The sequence below is a fragment of the Phoca vitulina genome, unplaced genomic scaffold (genome assembly GCF_004348235.1).
Source record: "Phoca vitulina isolate PV1807 unplaced genomic scaffold, GSC_HSeal_1.0 scaffold27, whole genome shotgun sequence".
NCBI lineage: Eukaryota > Metazoa > Chordata > Mammalia > Carnivora > Phocidae > Phoca > Phoca vitulina.
This window is the reverse complement of record NW_022589730.1, coordinates 26862355-26879397: the sequence shown is the minus strand read 5'-3', so window position 1 is coordinate 26879397 and position 17043 is coordinate 26862355. Positions and strand designations below refer to the sequence as shown.

General features: G+C 54.5%; 1 protein-coding gene across 2 annotated transcripts in view; it reads left to right on the top strand.

Annotated features, from left to right (window-relative positions):
- Window positions 1–604: 604 nt before the first annotated feature.
- Window positions 605–17043, top strand: part of RNF165 (ring finger protein 165) — a 101857-nt gene continuing 85418 nt past the window's right edge. The window contains exon 1 of one of the 2 annotated variants that reach the window (XM_032422623.1): window positions 605–703. In XM_032422623.1, the coding sequence (XP_032278514.1) occupies window positions 643–703 (61 nt within the window). In that variant the 5' untranslated portion in view covers window positions 605–642. The remainder of the gene's footprint in view (window positions 704–17043) is intronic. The other variant, XM_032422625.1, reaches the window with a different exon arrangement.

Below are 17043 nucleotides of genomic sequence, written 5' to 3'. Positions count from 1 at the left end.
TGTGCAAGGACCTCCGGGTCGTGTGCACTTGGTGCGCTCGTGCCAGTCTCTCCGCACGCACGAACGCACCTCCACATGTCTGGGTGCACGTCCCCCTCAGTGTGTGCACGTTCCGTGTGCACGCCGTCCGTGTCTGTGTGCGGGGCGCTCCACGCGCGCGCTCGGGCCTGCGGGCGGCCAGGGACCCGCGCCAGGCTCCACACGCCCCCGCGGGGCTGACCTCCTCCCCCCCGCCCGGCCCCCCGCGCCCGGCCGCGGGCCTCCGCGATTGGCCGCCCGCGCCCTCGCAGCCGTCACCCCTCCCTCCCCGCCCCCCCGCCACCCGCGCGCCCGCGGTCCCCGCTGTCCCCCGCGGTTCCGGCGAGGCCGCGCCGCGCTGCGCTCCGCTCCCATTGGCTGCGCGCGCCTTTGTGTGGCGGCAGCTGCGGCCCCAGCGCCTTTGAATGTCGAGAGGGGCCGGGAAGGGAGCCTTTCCATGGGCCATCTGTCTCCCCGCCAGCCGCCGCCCCACCGCCGCCCGCGCCCCGCGCTCCGCCTCCCGCCCCGGCGGCTCCCGCAGCCCCGCCGCCGCCCGCGCCCGCGCCCCGGAGCCGCGCCACAAAGGGCCCGCGCGCAGCCGCCGCCGCCGCGCGAGGAGCCAGGATGGTCCTGGTCCACGTCGGCTATCTCGTGCTTCCAGTGTTTGGCTCTGTGCGAAACAGAGGTATCGCTTTTTCCTTTCGGGGTCCGCTTCGGAGCGTGGATCGCCGCAGGCACCGGGGCGGGGGCGGGCGCCGCGGGCGGCGGGGGGCTCAGGGCACACCCGCGGGGACGCAGGGCGAGCGGTGGCTTCTCCCCTCTCCCTTTTGGGGGACCCCCCAGTGTGGGGGTGGCCGCCCTCGTGGGAGCTTTTGTAGTGAAGTTAGGGTTTGGCGAATTTGGGTCCCTCCCTCCCCAGCCCCATTTTTTATTCTTTGCGGCGGACGCGGTTCCCCCAAATCACAGCCCCTTCCCCTAATACCTAGCCCTGTATGATCGAAAGAAGGAGAGAGATACATGACTGTGTGCGTGCGCGCGCGTATGTGTATGTGTGTGCAAGCGTACTTGGCTTTCTGTTATTTGGTTTTTTTGAGGCATATGTATGTTTTGTGTTATTTGTGTTTGTATTCCTTCATCTTTTGGTTATCGCTCCCGCTGGCTGGTTAGCTGGCATCTGGTATGTGCCCTATCCCGTGCCCCAGCCCCCACCCTCTGGTGGGCACTTGCACGATTTCCCGTCCGGTCCCATCCTTTTCTCCCCTTCAACCCTTTTCTGTATCGCCCTTGTGCTACCTCCCTACCCCCCCGCCCCCCCATTGTCTTTGTATGACAGTTGCATTTATGGATTCAAAATGCTTGGGTGTGTGTATGTGAGCGCGTGTGTCAGTGTGTGTGCGCCTCGGAGTCAGACGTGCACTGCTGTGCACCCCCGGTCCCGGCCGGAGCGGGGTGCCCGGCCCTCGGGTGTTGCGCTGTGTGTGCGGATGAGGTGCGAAGCTGCCCCCACGCCAGGCCTTTGCCCTGGGCAGGCGTTGACAAAGCAGCAGGCCGGCGCCGGCTTTGTTTTTAACTGTGATACATGGGGTGTGTTTGCACGGTCCCCTTCCCCACATCCCCTTTCCCTTACATTCTACTCCAACAATAGCTTGGTTTCCCCCTCTTCTCCCCCCCCCCCCCACATTTCTTCCATTTTCTTTTAATCAAAAATTCCCACCTCCCAAAGCGAATCCGAGATGCATTTAGATTCATTTTTTTTTTTTTTTTCTTTTTGTATTCTGCCTCTGGACTCACATTTCTCTTCTTGGAAATGTTTCTGCTACCCTCTCCCACTCCAAGTCTGCTTAAATCCCTGCTGGCTGAGGCCCTCCCCCACTCCCCCCTCCCTCACGCACAGAATGATGTCTTCCCTTTGCGACCAGGGCTGCTCCTTCGAGTCAGAGCAGGGGGTGGGGTCGCGGGGCGAGCGCTTTAGTGCGCCCCAGGGGCCCGATTGGGCAAGAAAATGAAAGCCCGGCCCTCTTTCTTCCAGCCCAGCTGTCCCCAGCCCCACGCCTCTCCCCAGAACCTAAAAGGCAAGGTTGGCCCCTTTAGGCCTGTTTGAACCGCAGTTTTTTTGTGTGATGATAGAATGATGACATTCTGCATTTATCAAATCTTTTTTTTTTCTTCATTGTGTAGCTCAGTGAATGGTCAACTCGCTGCTGTGTGCGCTGTGACCCTTCTGCCTCCGCATTTAGCTGTATTGTGACACCCCTCTTAACCATCTCCTGTCTCCATCTGAGGAAAGCATTGCTATTTAAGCGGCAGTATCCCTATCTCAGGCCGGCCTAGCGGTGGAGGGGGTGTGGAGGGGGTGTGTGAGGAGTAGGTCGGGGCGGGGGCGGGTGAGCTCTCCCTGGAAATGTCAACCCCCTCCCCCAATACACAATTATGTCTTCTTACTTGGCATTTCCTCTTAAAACGGGTGTGGAACATTACACTAGGCAGAAATTCAAAAATGATTAAGAAGGATGTTGAGCCTGAAAGTATAATTATCCTGATTAAATCATTATCATCCTCATTAATACCACGGATCTCTAAATACCATTGCAGGATGCCGATTTTACGTTTTGAAATTCAAATTGCTCAGCTGCCTTTAAATTTTATTTTTAATATGCTCCCCCCCACCCCTGCAAGGTCCCCTCCCCGCCCCCCCAATAAATTCTGCCTCTCAGTCAAAGTTTACTTTCATGGCAAACACGCCCACAGGAAATTCAAGGGCTGAGGGTGAGTTGGGCTGTGGGTAAAATTTAGCACAATGAAATAAGAATTCATGACCTTTCGATAGAGGATACTAATGCTTAACCCAACAAGGTCCTACACCACAATCTTCTTGTAAAACTATTAGATAGCTTGCCAGCTTAAGTCTGTTCTTTTTAGTTTCCATTGTAGTAGTATAGGATGTAGGCCATTTCAGGATAGATGTAGAGAAATAACCATTTTTGTATCTTCATCTTGTTTAGCTGAGTACATTGCACTGTAAATCCCTGTTAAGTGGATTCCTTTTGCCTTGGCTTGGGGGCTCTGGAACCCCATTTCCCACTTACCTGGGTGGCCGTCAGCTAGCTTCTTGGCAGCACCCAGGCGTAAGTGAAGAGAGTACATTTAGTCGGAGGCAAAAAATAATAAGTATATGTTTATACATATATGAAAATCTTGAATGAGATGACAGTTGCTATTACCCCATAGCCTCTGAAAATTTGGTGCAGCAAGGTCCCTGGCTTAAGGGGGAGCCATGGCCATGGTGTCTTAATTGTTTAATTGTATGATGTCAAGAGTATCTTTGGACATCCGCCCTGGCCCTCAGAGCTGCCCCTTTAACAGCCGGCTCCCTTCTGCTGCCTCACCAGCCGGACCTGCTGGAAAACTGCAACAAAACGCCGGCAGTAATGTAAGAATAAGGCCCCTACTTCGAGGGTCCTTCCAAAAGAAAGTCCCAAGTGGCTGCCCCAGATTGCCATTTGGCAATCTGAAAAGAAAGAGCAAAAAAAAAAAAAAAAAAAGAAGAAGAAAGAATCCCCAGCAAAATGGTTTTCCATTAAACAGGGATAGTGTGTTCTGCTGTGCTGAATTACTTCCTGTTCTTATTTTGTGGGTAATTTTTTCTGTATCAAATATCCTTTTGGTTGTGTATCTTTTTCACCTTTTCTTGTACTAAAACTAAAGCATGATCTGTATTTTTTTACATCCCCCAGTTGACAATGTACAGCGCTCGGTTAGAGATGTCACCCTGCTGAAACGTACTGTGGTCGTGTAGCCCGGGCCATCTGCTCATTGTACGCTGCTTTTGTTCTGTTGCTCCTTCCGAAGCATGGTGGGCCCAGCCTTTTTTTTTGGTATCGTGTGCATGATGACATTGTTACACACAGAATCCACTAATACTAATATACAATCTCTCAATAAAGAACTAGTTTTCCTATATTAACCTAGTGTGCTTTTTCTCTTGCTGTTTTCCCATTTATTGTCGTATCCTGCTGTTTAGATTTTTTCCCTTGCTTTTCTATCCCCACCCTCACCCACCCCCCCACCCCTCCCACCTCCCCTTGTAAAATTTGAGTGAAAGCCCTTTTTTTTTTTTTTTACTTTCCTTTCTTGATTTCCTTTTCCTTTCCTTTCTTTCTTTCTTTTCTCTTTCTCTTCTTCTTTTCTTTCCTTTCTTTCTTTTCTTTTTCTTTCTTTCTTTCTTTCTTTTTTTTGGTGGTACAGATATGGTGACTTTAATCCCAACTAGTCCGTATCCTTTTACAGTAGACATCTGGGGCCATGGGAAAGGTCAGTTGCCCGGCCACACGGAAACAGCTCAACCGCATAGAGACAACCCCTATCTTTGGCCACGTGTGCAGCCGGCACATTTCACCATAATTTCTGAGTTACACGGCACTTGGTTTGTGATGCTGGTGAAGAGGTGGGGATATAACACTTAGGTTGAGAAAAGGGATACTGTTCTTAACTAGCAATCTTGTAGCATTTCAGACTCGCCTGAAAAACCCATTTTTAGTTGTGTTTTAACTTTTCCTTTTACTGTCTCATTGATTTACTGTCCTTATAAATCATGCCAGGGGTAACATGTTACATGTAGTTGAAGCCATGGTCTAGAATTTTAAAGTACCCTCTTCTATGTACATCTTTAAGTTCTTGGGACCTGCAGTGTAAGTTTTTCATTGAGATCCTGCATAAGGAAGATGTTGGGAACAGAAACCAACTCAGACCACCCCCCACATTTATCCCAGGGTCAGCAGCCTGACCTGTTACCGTAGAAATAAGAGGGTCTGTGTCCTCTGTAGGCTGTAAGCCAGTTAAAGCTGATTATAGCCTAGTTCCCGGACAGCTGCCTCATCTGTGGTCCTAGTGCCTCTCTTGAGAAAGAAAGCCAGATCTCTGCCGTTGTCTAAGTGTGTAGGGGTGTGTGTGTGTGTGTGTGTGTGTGTGTGTGTATAGGAGGTGGGGTGCAGATCAGGAGGGAAGTCGGGACCTACCCCCAAATTGAGTTGGAAGAAGAGCCCTTAACGTGTATCTGTTTTCCATAATTACATTTGAGAAGCCAGTGGAGAGGTATTTTTCCCCCAGAGTGGAACCCAAATTCAAGCATTTGTCAATTACACCTATTCAGTTTCAGCCCAGAACAAATCTTGCTAAATGAGGCATTTTAGACAGGGAGGAAATAGGTTGATTAAAGAAATTCTCAGTTCCTCCAAAGGGTCATCATTTTGGAGCTGTTCTTCCCAGGCTGTACCTCCTCCTCCCTCCCCCAGGCTGTCTCCCGGGCCCCCTCTGCCCCACTGCTGGCATTCCTTCTCCACGCAGGTGCACCCTGCCTGACCACAGTGCTGCCTTGCCTTCTTTGTGGCTTGGTTGGACTCTCCTCTCCTCCCATTACTGCCCTTTCTGCTCTGGCCCTTTGTTCTTGTGCTCTGCCCAGCCTGGGTGGGAAAGTTGAGCTGATTTACTGTGACACATGGACACACATGGAAGTTCCCAGCGGAGGCTCATGCTGTAGTTGGTGCAAGAAGAGATATGCAGGCCTTCAAGGATTTTTTTTTTTCCTTCTTCTCCTCCTCCTTTTTCTTCTTTAATTTCGGTTTAACACGAAACTTTTAATTTTGTTCCTAGTTTGAGAAAGCAAAAGCAACCATTCTCCAACCCATCCTCAACAGCGGTAAAACTACCCCCCAAAATCAGGTGATGACCCTCGTTTTTGTCCTAGAGAGCAGTGGCTATTATTAGATTGATGCGAACCAGCTCTAAGATTCTACTTCTCTAGATTAGTGTTATGTATGTCAGAATTAGTTGATCGATACATTGCAAGGATGGGCTCTAACCTAGTAATAATATAGAAAGCTAGTGGGGTTAATGGGAAGTCATGTTTCAGCAATTTATCAAATGCATACTCTATTTTCACCCAGATTGTCAGAAGAAACACATTCAGATGAAGAAGCCCTTTCCCCCTTGACTGGATGATCCAATCATTACAAAGCCATTGTACTTTGTATCTACTCTCTCAACCATCTGACACATATCCGTTTTAATAACTTTTGACTCCCGGATTTTGGAAAAGCCATCTAGTTACTTAGATCCTACACCATAGACTTTCTAGTGAGAAGAAGCACAGCTCTTGTTTACCAGTCTTCTTTTCAAACAAAAGAACTCTTGAAGCTAGCAGCAGATAAGGACCACTTAAATGATGAGTTTTCTTAAATAATAGTTATCCATAAACCAGCCAATACTATGAATCCCTCAAGATTAGGGGAAAAGACCATCAAGGGTCTTGATGCTCCAAGATGCAGGTGACAGAGACTGGGTCACCGCTCTTCGTCTTGCAGTTTGCTTACCTCCTGCCCTATCCTTTCCCCCCACATCCTTCCCATCTTTAAATTAAGGTGTCCCACTGGAAAACTTACTGGTTTCCTGTGCTAGGGAAGCAAAACTCCATGCCAGATCCAAGTGCATTGTGAAGCCCCTTTCCTGGCCAGGAGACACAGGCCCCTGACTCCAGTTCAGGGTGTGACTCTGGATCTCTCAGTCCTACCTCACTACGGTTTGCACAAAGGTGCAAGACATTTGTGCCTTAGTTTTTCTGTGGATCTAACTAGCTCTTTAAAAATTCCTGGCTTAACATAGTACGAACATGAATCAGTATTTATTAGTTTCCAGTAGGGCTTAGCCACAGAGGAGCCAATGTATTTCCATGAGAGCTGTGGGAGAGGGGTGGGGACAGCTGGCCTTGGAGAGACTCAGGATTTTCTGGATGACTTAAGAACCAAAAGCAAACATTTGTAACCCTGCAGCAGAACCCACTTGCAATGCCTGTGACTTCGTGTGTTCAGTCATTCGTTCATCCACTCACTCACTTGTTTATTCATGTAGTTAATGGGTGTTTACTGAATACCTACTTGGGGCCAAGTTAAGGGGGATACAAAAGCATTGTAGGACCTGGGTGTCTGCCCTTCCGAGAGAGGCTTATGCTGAGGCTGGGAGATGAATGCTTAGGAAACTGGATGCTGTCTAAGATGTTCTGTGCCAAAGCACCCAAACGATGGCAGAACATCCGGACTGGGTGAGGTGGAAAGAGCCTGGGGCCATCCAGGGGTTAAGTCCTAGCCCTGTCTTGGCCCGGAAGGGTGAACTTAGACCACTGCTCTGAGCATCATCTAAACAGTGACCATCCTAATACCTGACAGGGTGTGTTTAGACTATTCAAAGGCACCTGGCATGCAGCAGGTGCCTCGGGCCTGCTAGATGGCTGCCCTCCATCCCCCATAACCATAGGAATTTATTGGTGAGGGATTAAATAAAGTTTCAGAGACAACCTTGCTGAGGAGGTGGGTTAAGATGTGCTTCAAAGAGTAGTGTGCTTCAGGAGGGAGGAAGAGGGAGAAGGGCTCTAGGTGGGGGTGGGGAAGGAGCGAGACTTTGGCTAAGGCCAAGAGGCTCTGCTGATTTGGCAAGAACAGGAAGTGCATACGAGGAGGGGTGTGTATGTGTGTGTGTGTGTGTGTGCGTGCATGTGTGTAGGGGTATGCGTGCAGGTCTGCTGCCTTGTGTGGCCTCAGGAGGCACGGGGACCATTGTCTGTCTTTGAATGGTTCTCCCCAGAGCACAGCTCTAGGAGTTAAGCAGCACAAGGTCTGGAGAATGTGGGACAAAGGGCCGGAAGATACTTTGAAGCCCGTTTCGGAAGGCCTCGGGAAGCTCCGGGAGAGTTTGAACTTGCTCCTTTAGCCATTGGGAGCTCTCTGGGGAGAGTGGTATTTCAACAACTCATTGTGGCAGCTGGTGACAGAGAGGTGAGCCTAGGGGCTGAGGCCAGGGAGGCGGCCATGGCAGGCTTCCGGGGGTGATGGAAGCCTACACCAAAGGTCTGGGGGATGGGAAGGACGGTTCCCATGAGGAGCCTTACCATAAGAAGAAGTGAGCAGAACTGAGTCCGGCGGAGGGGACAAACCAGGAAGATGGGAGCAATAGTTAGTTTCAGGGAGAGATGAGTTCAGTGGGTTTGAGATGCCAAGAGTGACAGAAGGAAGGGGACCATGGCACTGTCCTGGGATTAAAGACTTCTAGTAAGTACCCGGTGGGGTTAGGAAATTCACTTCAATAAAAATTCTTCATGTTTCCATGACAACTCCTCAAAAACCTCTCTCTCCAGTCTTGGAATCCCCTTATCCGGTTGTACGCACGCATCTTTAGTCAGGAGGCCATTCTCTCCGTAGCCTCTCTTGCAACATGGACCCCCTGGGTGCTGCGCCCTGCTGTGCCCTGATATCTCAGCCTGAAGGATTTTCATCCAATCTCACCCTTCTTGAGAAGAGAGACTCCAAGGCAGGCAAGTGCCAGGGTCACGCCCTCACGGGTTTGCAAAAAAGGTTGGCCCTGCCCATGTGAGGAGGAAGAACCTGGGGGTTCAACAACTTCCATCTAGGTTCGATCATGGAAGGACTAGAATGACATTTTGGAAGGGGAAAAAAAGTCTCAGGTGTCCACCCCTCTGAGATCATGCCAGTGAAGTTCCTCCCACATATCTGTGCATACATATATGTATATTTTTTGGCAAGCTGCAAACACAGTAATGTGCAATCCTGCATTCTCCATTTTTTTTAATGTAACATGTCACAGCCTTTTCATGCTTTCCTATGTTGTTTTGACAAGCATCACTGTTACTGGCTGCACGATATTCTCCGTGAACCGTGGCTCTGCACCTGGGCTCGGGGCCATGGGAGGCACTCACATGGCCCTGGGTTGCAGGGCTGCTGTGGGCCCCAGGGGAGGAGAGGTGGGTGGCGTGGGGCTGACAGCTGCAGAGCCTCTCTGCTCACCATCAGCCCCTCCCATCAATAGGCCCAGATAGCTGGAGGGGAGGGCAGGTCAGAGAGGGCTTGGGGAAGGAAGAAGGTTTGCAGCAACTTTTGAGATCTGGGTGCTGGTCTTTGTTCTGCCACAGACTTCTGTGATCTTGGGCAGGTCAGCTTCCTCCCCTGGGTCTCGGTTGGCCTGCCAGTCAAACGGGGAGGATAGACCCATCGAATCTGTCCTCCAGGACTTGTCCCGTGAAGTGATGCGTGGGAAACAAAGCGCGAAGCCGGCCCAAGGCAATGGTAGCCATAATGAGCGGCGTTTCTCGGTGCTGGGCCTCAGATGGGCCATGCAGTGCAGTGAGTGCAGTGGGAACAGCTGGGGCTCACCGTCCTGCCCCGCCCCGGGGTGCCCTGCGGCCGGCTGACTACGCCACGCACTCACTTGCTGTCTGCCAAGGGAGCTAATGGCCCAGTGGTCCCTTCCTGCGTGAAAACACTGGGGTTTCCCCTAGATGTGAGGCACCCTTCATTGCCTCTTTGACTTTCCACAGGGGTGGCAACCGTGCGCTCTTTAGTGCCCGGTGGCTAGACCACCTCCCCTGGGCAGCCGGGAGTGCTGTGGGGCGGCAGGAAGCACGGCCCGCGGGCCTGAGCCCAGGCTCACCTGATGCCCGAGCGAGAAGTTCCCCTTGTTCCCTAATACGTCCTTTCCCTGAATCATCCTCCGGGGTGTGCCAGGCCGAGCAGGGGAGCCACCCCCTGGGTGGCCTGTCCCATGGGGCTCAGCCACTCCTCCCAGGTAGCGGGGTGCAGCTAGGAGAGGAAGTGGCGGCTGCTGACTCAGCACCGGCCTGCCACGTGGAGAGGGGGTGGAGGAGCTCTCCCAGGCTGGGAGGAAGTGGGAATTCGGCGGACACCTGTCTCAAGGAAGGGCAGGAAGCTTTGCAACAGCTGCTGCTCCGAGTCTGGGGCTGAGAGTGGGAGGGAAGGGGGGGCGCTCTCCGGTGTTCCTCCCCCCAACAGCCAGCTTCGCTGGGGCTCTGCTCCCCCGGCAGCCGGGGCCTCCATACCACCCTCCCCAGTGCGCAGGGCCTGACTGTCCCCTAGGGCCACCCCCCTCCTAGAGCAACTGCTCCTAGGTTCCCAAACGCTGTGTGCGGGAATGGATTAATGCCTCCCCCCAGGGCTGGCGATACCAGGAGTCTTCCTGAAGCCAAAGGGTGGTCCTCCCCGGAGGGCCCTCAGCCTCTAGGGCATTCCCTGGAGGCTGAGCTGGAATGGACTGGCCAGAAAAGGGCCTGCTGAGCAGAGCTGAGAAATCCGACTCTGGGGAAGGTGAGGCATGACGGGGGGAACACGGGTGTCCACAGACCCTTCTTCGAGGCTCCCGGCACAGCCAGCCGCCCCCGGCTCAGTAGCCTGTGTGTCCAGCTTGGTGGTGAGGGAGACCGAAGAGGCAGCTGGACAGAGCCTTGGCCTCAATTGAGTCAGAGCTCACCAGAGCTCCTCCTGAACCCCAGGTTAGGTGGGCTGTGGCTCTGGCCTCCCCTTTGGTGGACCCATGTCCCTTGGGGCATAGGTGGAAGTCAGGCCTAAGGGGGGAGATCGGTCCGCCGCTCTGGAGAGAAACTGGGCCTGGGAGGCGGCACCTGCTGGACTTCCTTTGGCTGAGGGGATAGATCCTGAGGCTGCCTCTGCCCGGGAGGCAGGGCTGCAGCCAAGCCAAGAGGGGGAAGGCAGTAAGAGGCCGTGGGAGGGGGTTTGGGCCCCCCCAGAGCCTGAGGAGCCTAGCCTTCTCCCTGCCAGGAGAGAAGGGCTTATGGGAGGGGTGAGGGGAAGAGAGGTCACAGGTGGTGAAGGGGACAACAGCCAGCCAGCCCTCCCCTGGGCAGGTGAGCTGGGAGTGTGATGGAGAGGGTGGGCAAGGAGCCCAGACACGAACTTGGGGTGCATTTTCCCATTCTATCCCCACCTCATCCTGAAGGGTCCTTGACCCGTCCAGGCTTCTCTAGGAGACAGGTGGAGGAAAGAAGGAGCATGGAGGATGGGAAGGTGGGAGGAAGAAGTTAGAGACATGCCCTTTTGTCACTGTCCCCACTCCTCAGCAGGGGCCGCTCATCCTCTCCTGAGGACTCACAAAGTCTGTGTCGGTCCCTGAAGAGTCCTTCCTTGGGCTCACCATGGCAGGGTGGTCCTGGCCTGCCGTCTGGGAGCATCCAGAGTAGAGGGGAGCTGGGAGGGATGTGCAATACAGAGCAGAACCCTTGACTCCCGGCAAAAAAGGGGCTTGCCGTGCCCCAGCAAAACATGGCATGGTTTCCACTTTTCCTGCTAAATCTGGGAGAAAAAGGGGTTTTATATTAGACTAGACAAGGAACTCTTACGTCACCAGTTGCAAATGTTGCATGAACTTTTGAGTGAAAATATAGGACTCTGATGACGTATTTCATGCGGGCAGGCCAGACAGTAGCCCTGTGGCTGGGGGCTGGTTGTTTCACACCCCTCTGACATTCAGGTGCTCCTGGGGAAGAGTATGAGGAGTGCCAGGTGAAGCAAGGCATCCTCTTCACAGAACTGGAAACCCTAGCCTGTCCAGGGGCTGGAGTTGCAAAACCAGCTCCCGAGCGCCCCAGTCAGGATTGGGACCTGGGTCTCGTGACTCTGGGGGCCGGTGCTCTTCTTGGGTCTTGACTCAAGGCGAGTTGGAAGCGGCCCGAGCTCCAGCAGCTCCAACAGGGGTGGTGGAGTGATGCTTTGTCGGAAGCACAACTGGGTGAGGCTGAAGACCGTGTGGGGTTTGACTGGATAGAGAAAAGGATGGTATTTCAATATGGTGGCCGATCTGCCATATTGTTCCCTAGTCTGGAGGGCTAGGGCCACGACCGGGAGCGAGGGTCTGAGTGGGGAGGTGGACATGAATGCCATGAGGAAGCATGTGAGGGAGGCTTTCTTGTGGGGGAGGCCCAGCAGGGCTGCCCCCGGGACTCTAAGGACCCTCATTGTTACTGTAGTAAAATATACACAGCGGTTCCCCCTTCTCTGCGGTTTTCAGTTCCCAGTTTCAGTTACCCACTGTCAGCTCTAGTCCAGAAACAGATGCTCGTCCTTCTGACGTGTGGTCAGGTCAGTGACAGCCTAACCCGACGTCACCGGCCCCGCGTCCTTCACCTCCCTTCCTGTCCTCAGGCAGGCATGTTACCACCTCACATCATCACAAGAAGAAGTGTGAGTACAGTACAGTGAGATATTTTGAGACACAGACCACATTCACATAACTTTTATTAGAGCGTATTAGCACAATTGTAATTTATTCTTAGCTATTATTAATCTCTTACTGTGCTTTATTTCTAAATTAAATTTATTCCAGGTATGTGTGTATAGGAAAAAAAACAGTATATATAGGGTTTGGTGCTACCTGCCATTTCAGACATCGACTGGGGGTCTTGGAACATATTTCCTGTGGATAAGGGGGAACTAGGGCAGAGCATAACATTTGCTGTTTGAACTGCCCCCCCCTTTTAAGATATTTATTTACTTTTTGACAGAGAGAGAGACAGCGAGAGAGGGAACACAAGCAGGGGGAGCGGGAGAGGGAGAAGCAGGCTTCCCGCAGAGCAGGGAGCCCAATGCGGGACTCGATCCCAGGACCCCGGGATCATGACCTGAGCTGAATGAAGGCAGACGCTCAACGACTGAGCCACCCAGGCGCCCTGTGTGAACCCTTTTAAAGTGTACAGTTCACAGGCGTTGAGGATTTTCACAACGTTGTGCCACTATCAGCACTTCTTACTTTTAAAACCTTTTCATCGCCCCAGCCAGAAACTAAGGGCCACCTTGACTTTGAGGGCTGCTCCTGGGCCGGGCAAGGCTCTGCTTGCGGGCTCTCCTTGAGGACAACTGGGGACACTAAGTGGTAGCAAGAAGTGCACAGATCTTGGCATCCGGAAATCTTGGGTTCTGGCTTAGCCAGGTGACTCTGGACCTCCCCGAGTTTCATCTCTTCGTCAGAAAAACTGGAGATGATTGTTATGGGTGCCGGCGCCAGGGGGAGGTGAGGATGGAGGGACGGATGAAGTGCAAGGCACTCAGAGCCCTGGGCGGTGCTTAGCCAGAGGTGGTCATTCTCTAGCTCCCTCTGAACACACACCCCGTTTGTTCAGGCCTGGAACCCTGGAACAGTCTAGGGGGTCCTAAGGGAGTGGAAAGGGGCAGATAAGAGAGGGCCGGGCATGTTTCAGCATCACTGCATCAGCAGTTAATGAGAACCTAGGATGGGCTGTGGGCAGCCAAGGCACACACAGCTTCTGGCTCACAGCCTCACTGGGGAGAGCCCTGAGCAACCCTGAAGTGGGTGGAGAACACAGGCTGGGCTCCACAGAGGGCCAAGCTGATGGTCATGCTGGCTAGAAAGCCTGGCCCAGCCTGGAGGCAACTGGTCAGGGCTGGCATACGGGATGGGGAGAGGTCACTGAGGCCTGGAGAAGCCAGGAGGGCCTCCTGGAAGAGGCAGAACTGGAGCTGCTCCCCAGGAGGGAGATCTGAACCTCTTATGCCTGGGGGAGTTCTCAGGTCAGCCTGCCTTCCCTGCCCCGCTCCCCCAGACATAGACCCTGATCTGATCCAAGAGGTGAATGTTCAGAGTCCTGTGGCTGTCATCCTTGTCTGATTTTTTTTTTTTCTTTTCTGGAGCATTGGGTCCTCTCATTTCACTGTCATGCCACCCATTCCAGTCCCTTCCTCCCTGCTATCTCCCCTGGGCCTGGCCATTTCCCCTGCAATTCTCTGCCCCCTCTCCCACCCCTGCCCGGCCGGGCCGCCTGAGGGCCCTGGTGGGTCCACATGCCATCCCTCGGGTACACCTGCAGAGGGCGAGGCTGCCCCAGGGGAGCTGGGGGCTTCGTGACCGCCCTCTCAAGTGGGCAACCCTCTCGGGGCGCTGGTTCCGTTCTCTGCAGAATGGGGTGCTCCTCCTGACCTGCCAGGCTGAGTGAGGATGAAGTGAGGTGGGGGATGGACGATGCCCACCCTGACACCTGACCCAGGGGACGGGGCTACTCTCGTCATACGTGGCTGTCTACTAGGGAGTTGCCACGTAAAGAATCTTCTGCCTGCTTCTAGGAGGCACTTTGAATTTGGTAAGGGGAACAGAGGGGAGGAGGAAAAACTTCTTTGAGCCCAAGTGTTCTCATCTGTAAAATGGGAACAATCCTGATCAACCCACCTCCCCTCCCCCCAACCCCTCCCCACACTGGCCCCCAACAGGGTTATATTGAGGCTGAGATTTGACGGTGGATTTGTTCAGCTCGTCTGACAGCTGTGCATGGAGCATGTACCCTGGGCCAGGCATTGTGCACGGCCCTGGGGACACAAGGAGAACAACGACAACAAAAGCACCAGCAGATGCTCCCCGGGGCACTTGTCTGGGCCAGCCACTTTCCTAGGCTCCTTACCTACCCTCACCAGACCCAATGGGAGGGGAAGCAGATGCGCCGACAGGCAGGAAGTTTCCAGGTAGGTACTGGGTGCTCTCCCAGCCTGGGGGAGCTGACCCCGAGCTGAGTCTTAAGGGATGCGTGGGCTTGCCCAGGAGAAGGGGTGGGGGCAGCGTGTTGCGGGCAGAGGGGCCGCGGGGGCACAGGGCAGGCTGAGGAGCAGAGTGCCGCCCCCGCTGTCCTGCGGGGGGAGCTGGGGCTTTGTCACTCCTGGGTGTCAGCATTGCAGTGTTGCCCGTGGATCTGCTGGCCGGCTGGCTTTTGTCAGGAGGGAAGTGCACACCCTCTCCCCAGAGACGGATGTCCTGAGCTTAGGGCTGAGGGCGACCCTTGAAGGCCTAGGAAACAAGGTTGACATCTCGACAGCCCCCTGCCCCCGCCCCAGGAAGCCATGAGGGGGCAGAGTAGCCTTCCCCACCTTCCAGGGGTTTTCATGGCCTCCTGCCGGGAGGGCGGGCAGGGGTCCGGAGGAGGGCAAGGTGAGGGGGATGACCGTGGGGGGGCGCTGGGCCTGGAGGACGAGGGGGTGGAGCCGACCCTTGCAGTAGGGCCCCGGGGCAGCGTTTTCCACTCTATCCAACCAAACCCTGGGACCCCCTGAGCTGTTCAAAGTTGTTTCTGCAGAAGAGTTACATGTTCCCCCAATGAGCAAACTGCTCCGCGCGTCACCCCTGTGGCGGGGAGCCCCGATGCGTGCGGGCACGCGGACTCCCCCCGTACAGCGAGCCCTTTGGTTCTGCCTGGGTAGCACTTCCCCACGCTACCTGCCGGCAGACCTCTGTGTGTGTGCCCGTGCGAGTCCTAAAACAGCCCTTGAACTTGGTGCGTGGAGACTGTTTGGGAGATGCCAGCCCGGGAACTGGGTCATCTAGCTCAAGGCTGGCCCAGCAACTCCTTATACTGCAGAGAAATGGAGCTAAGAAAGGCCGTGGAAGGTGGCCCATCTGTTGGTGACTGCCTGTCTTGGAGTCCTCTCCCCGCCCCAAGTCTTCCTCCTAGGAGGGCCGTCTTTACCTGCCGAAGAGAAGACTGTGAGGTCGGGAGGTCAGGGGTGAGCCGGTCACTGCCTCCCAGCGACACCCTTGCTGGCCAGCCTGGGGGAGCTCTGCCAGTGGCCAGGGAGCCGAGGGGGGCCCTGGAGGGACTGGCCTTGTACCAAAGCCCCGCTCTGCTTAAGACTTCCCTCCTACCTTTTTATATTTATGACCTTGTCCAGATGCCACGGCGGGGGCTTTCTCCCTGCCCAGCTGTGAGCCCCCGTGCCCCTTGGCCCCCACCTACGTTTGACACACGATCGACATGGCACTTGATACTCACATACTTGTGTCTCCAGATGCTCCACCCCAGCAGGCAGCCAGCCCCGCGCGGTCCCAATGTAACACGCGTGCATACACAATCCGCACCCCGTTAGGACACAGCACACACTCTCAGTCACACTCATTAACATCTGTGCTGGATCGGAGCAGGGAGCACCCACACACACATTCGCAGATGCCAATCAGCGCGCACGTACCCGCCTGCCGGCCCGCATACATGCATACACACAAGCACATCCAGGACGCCTACTCGCATTGTCTCACCAAAGGCAAGCTTAAATGTCCCCAGATGGGACTTCCTTCTCCTTCTTGTCGCTGACATGCCTGCCACCTGTGCCCGATGAGGACCCCATCCCACCATCACCGAGTTCACACAGTTAATCGTCCAAAAAAGAGATGGAGACCTTCAGCCAGGATAAAGCCGCGAGGCCTGAGCGTCTCCATATGCCGCTGGCCAAGTTAAGGGACCCAGACCTGCCTCAGAGCTGGGCCCAGCGACACGTAGTTGTCCCCATACTCAGGGCTCTGCTTTCTCCACGGGGCCTTGCTGAGGCCCAGGAGGGGCGGCGTCTGTGTGGGCTAATGCGAGGGGCACGGCTGACTTGCCGTGGCGTCCACTGTAGTCGCCTGATGATGGATAAAGCAAACCGCAAAAGCCCCTTTTGGATGTCAAGTGGCCTGGAGGGCTTCATGGAGGAGGTGGGGCTCGAGCCGGGGTGAAGGCTGAGGACCGTGCCATCAGGAAGCAAGAGGGGAGGACAGGGAGGAGGGGAGGCCACGTGAAGAGCATGGGGAGGAGTGAGCGTGGCTGGCAGCCTCCCCAACCCAGAGAACCCCAGTGGTGATTATGGGAACAGTTTGAGCAGAGATGGGAGAAGAAGCAGTGAGGCCGGGAAGTGGCCAGTAGCCCTACTCTGCTGGGATTTCCTCCTGCCGACCCGGGAGACCCCTCATTTAGTGTTCAGTTTCTGCACCCAGGTGGCTGGGGGAATTAAAGAGACCATGCAGTATTAATGTTGCTGCCTTGTTTTATAAAGTGTCCTAACAAGCTGGTAAGCCAGGCACACTCCGTCTTATTTACAACTGCTATTATTTCTCTGACATGGAGATTAATTTGATGATAGCTGTTTATAAGCTCTTCTATCATCAGATGGGCCCATTACCTGGGAGGAGAGGAGGGCTGGATTTAATTTGCGAACAGTGCGCTGGGTTTTCCTGCTCCGGAGTGTGTGTGGGAGTCACGGTCATAAATCACGGAAGGCAACAGCAGTGAGGAGACCGGAGGCCCGGGAGCTCCCCGAGCCGGCGACGTGCGGGAGAGGCATGTCCCGGCAGGTGGGCAGGTCTGCAGGCCCAGGGAGCTAGGTGGGGGAGCACAACCACCTGTGC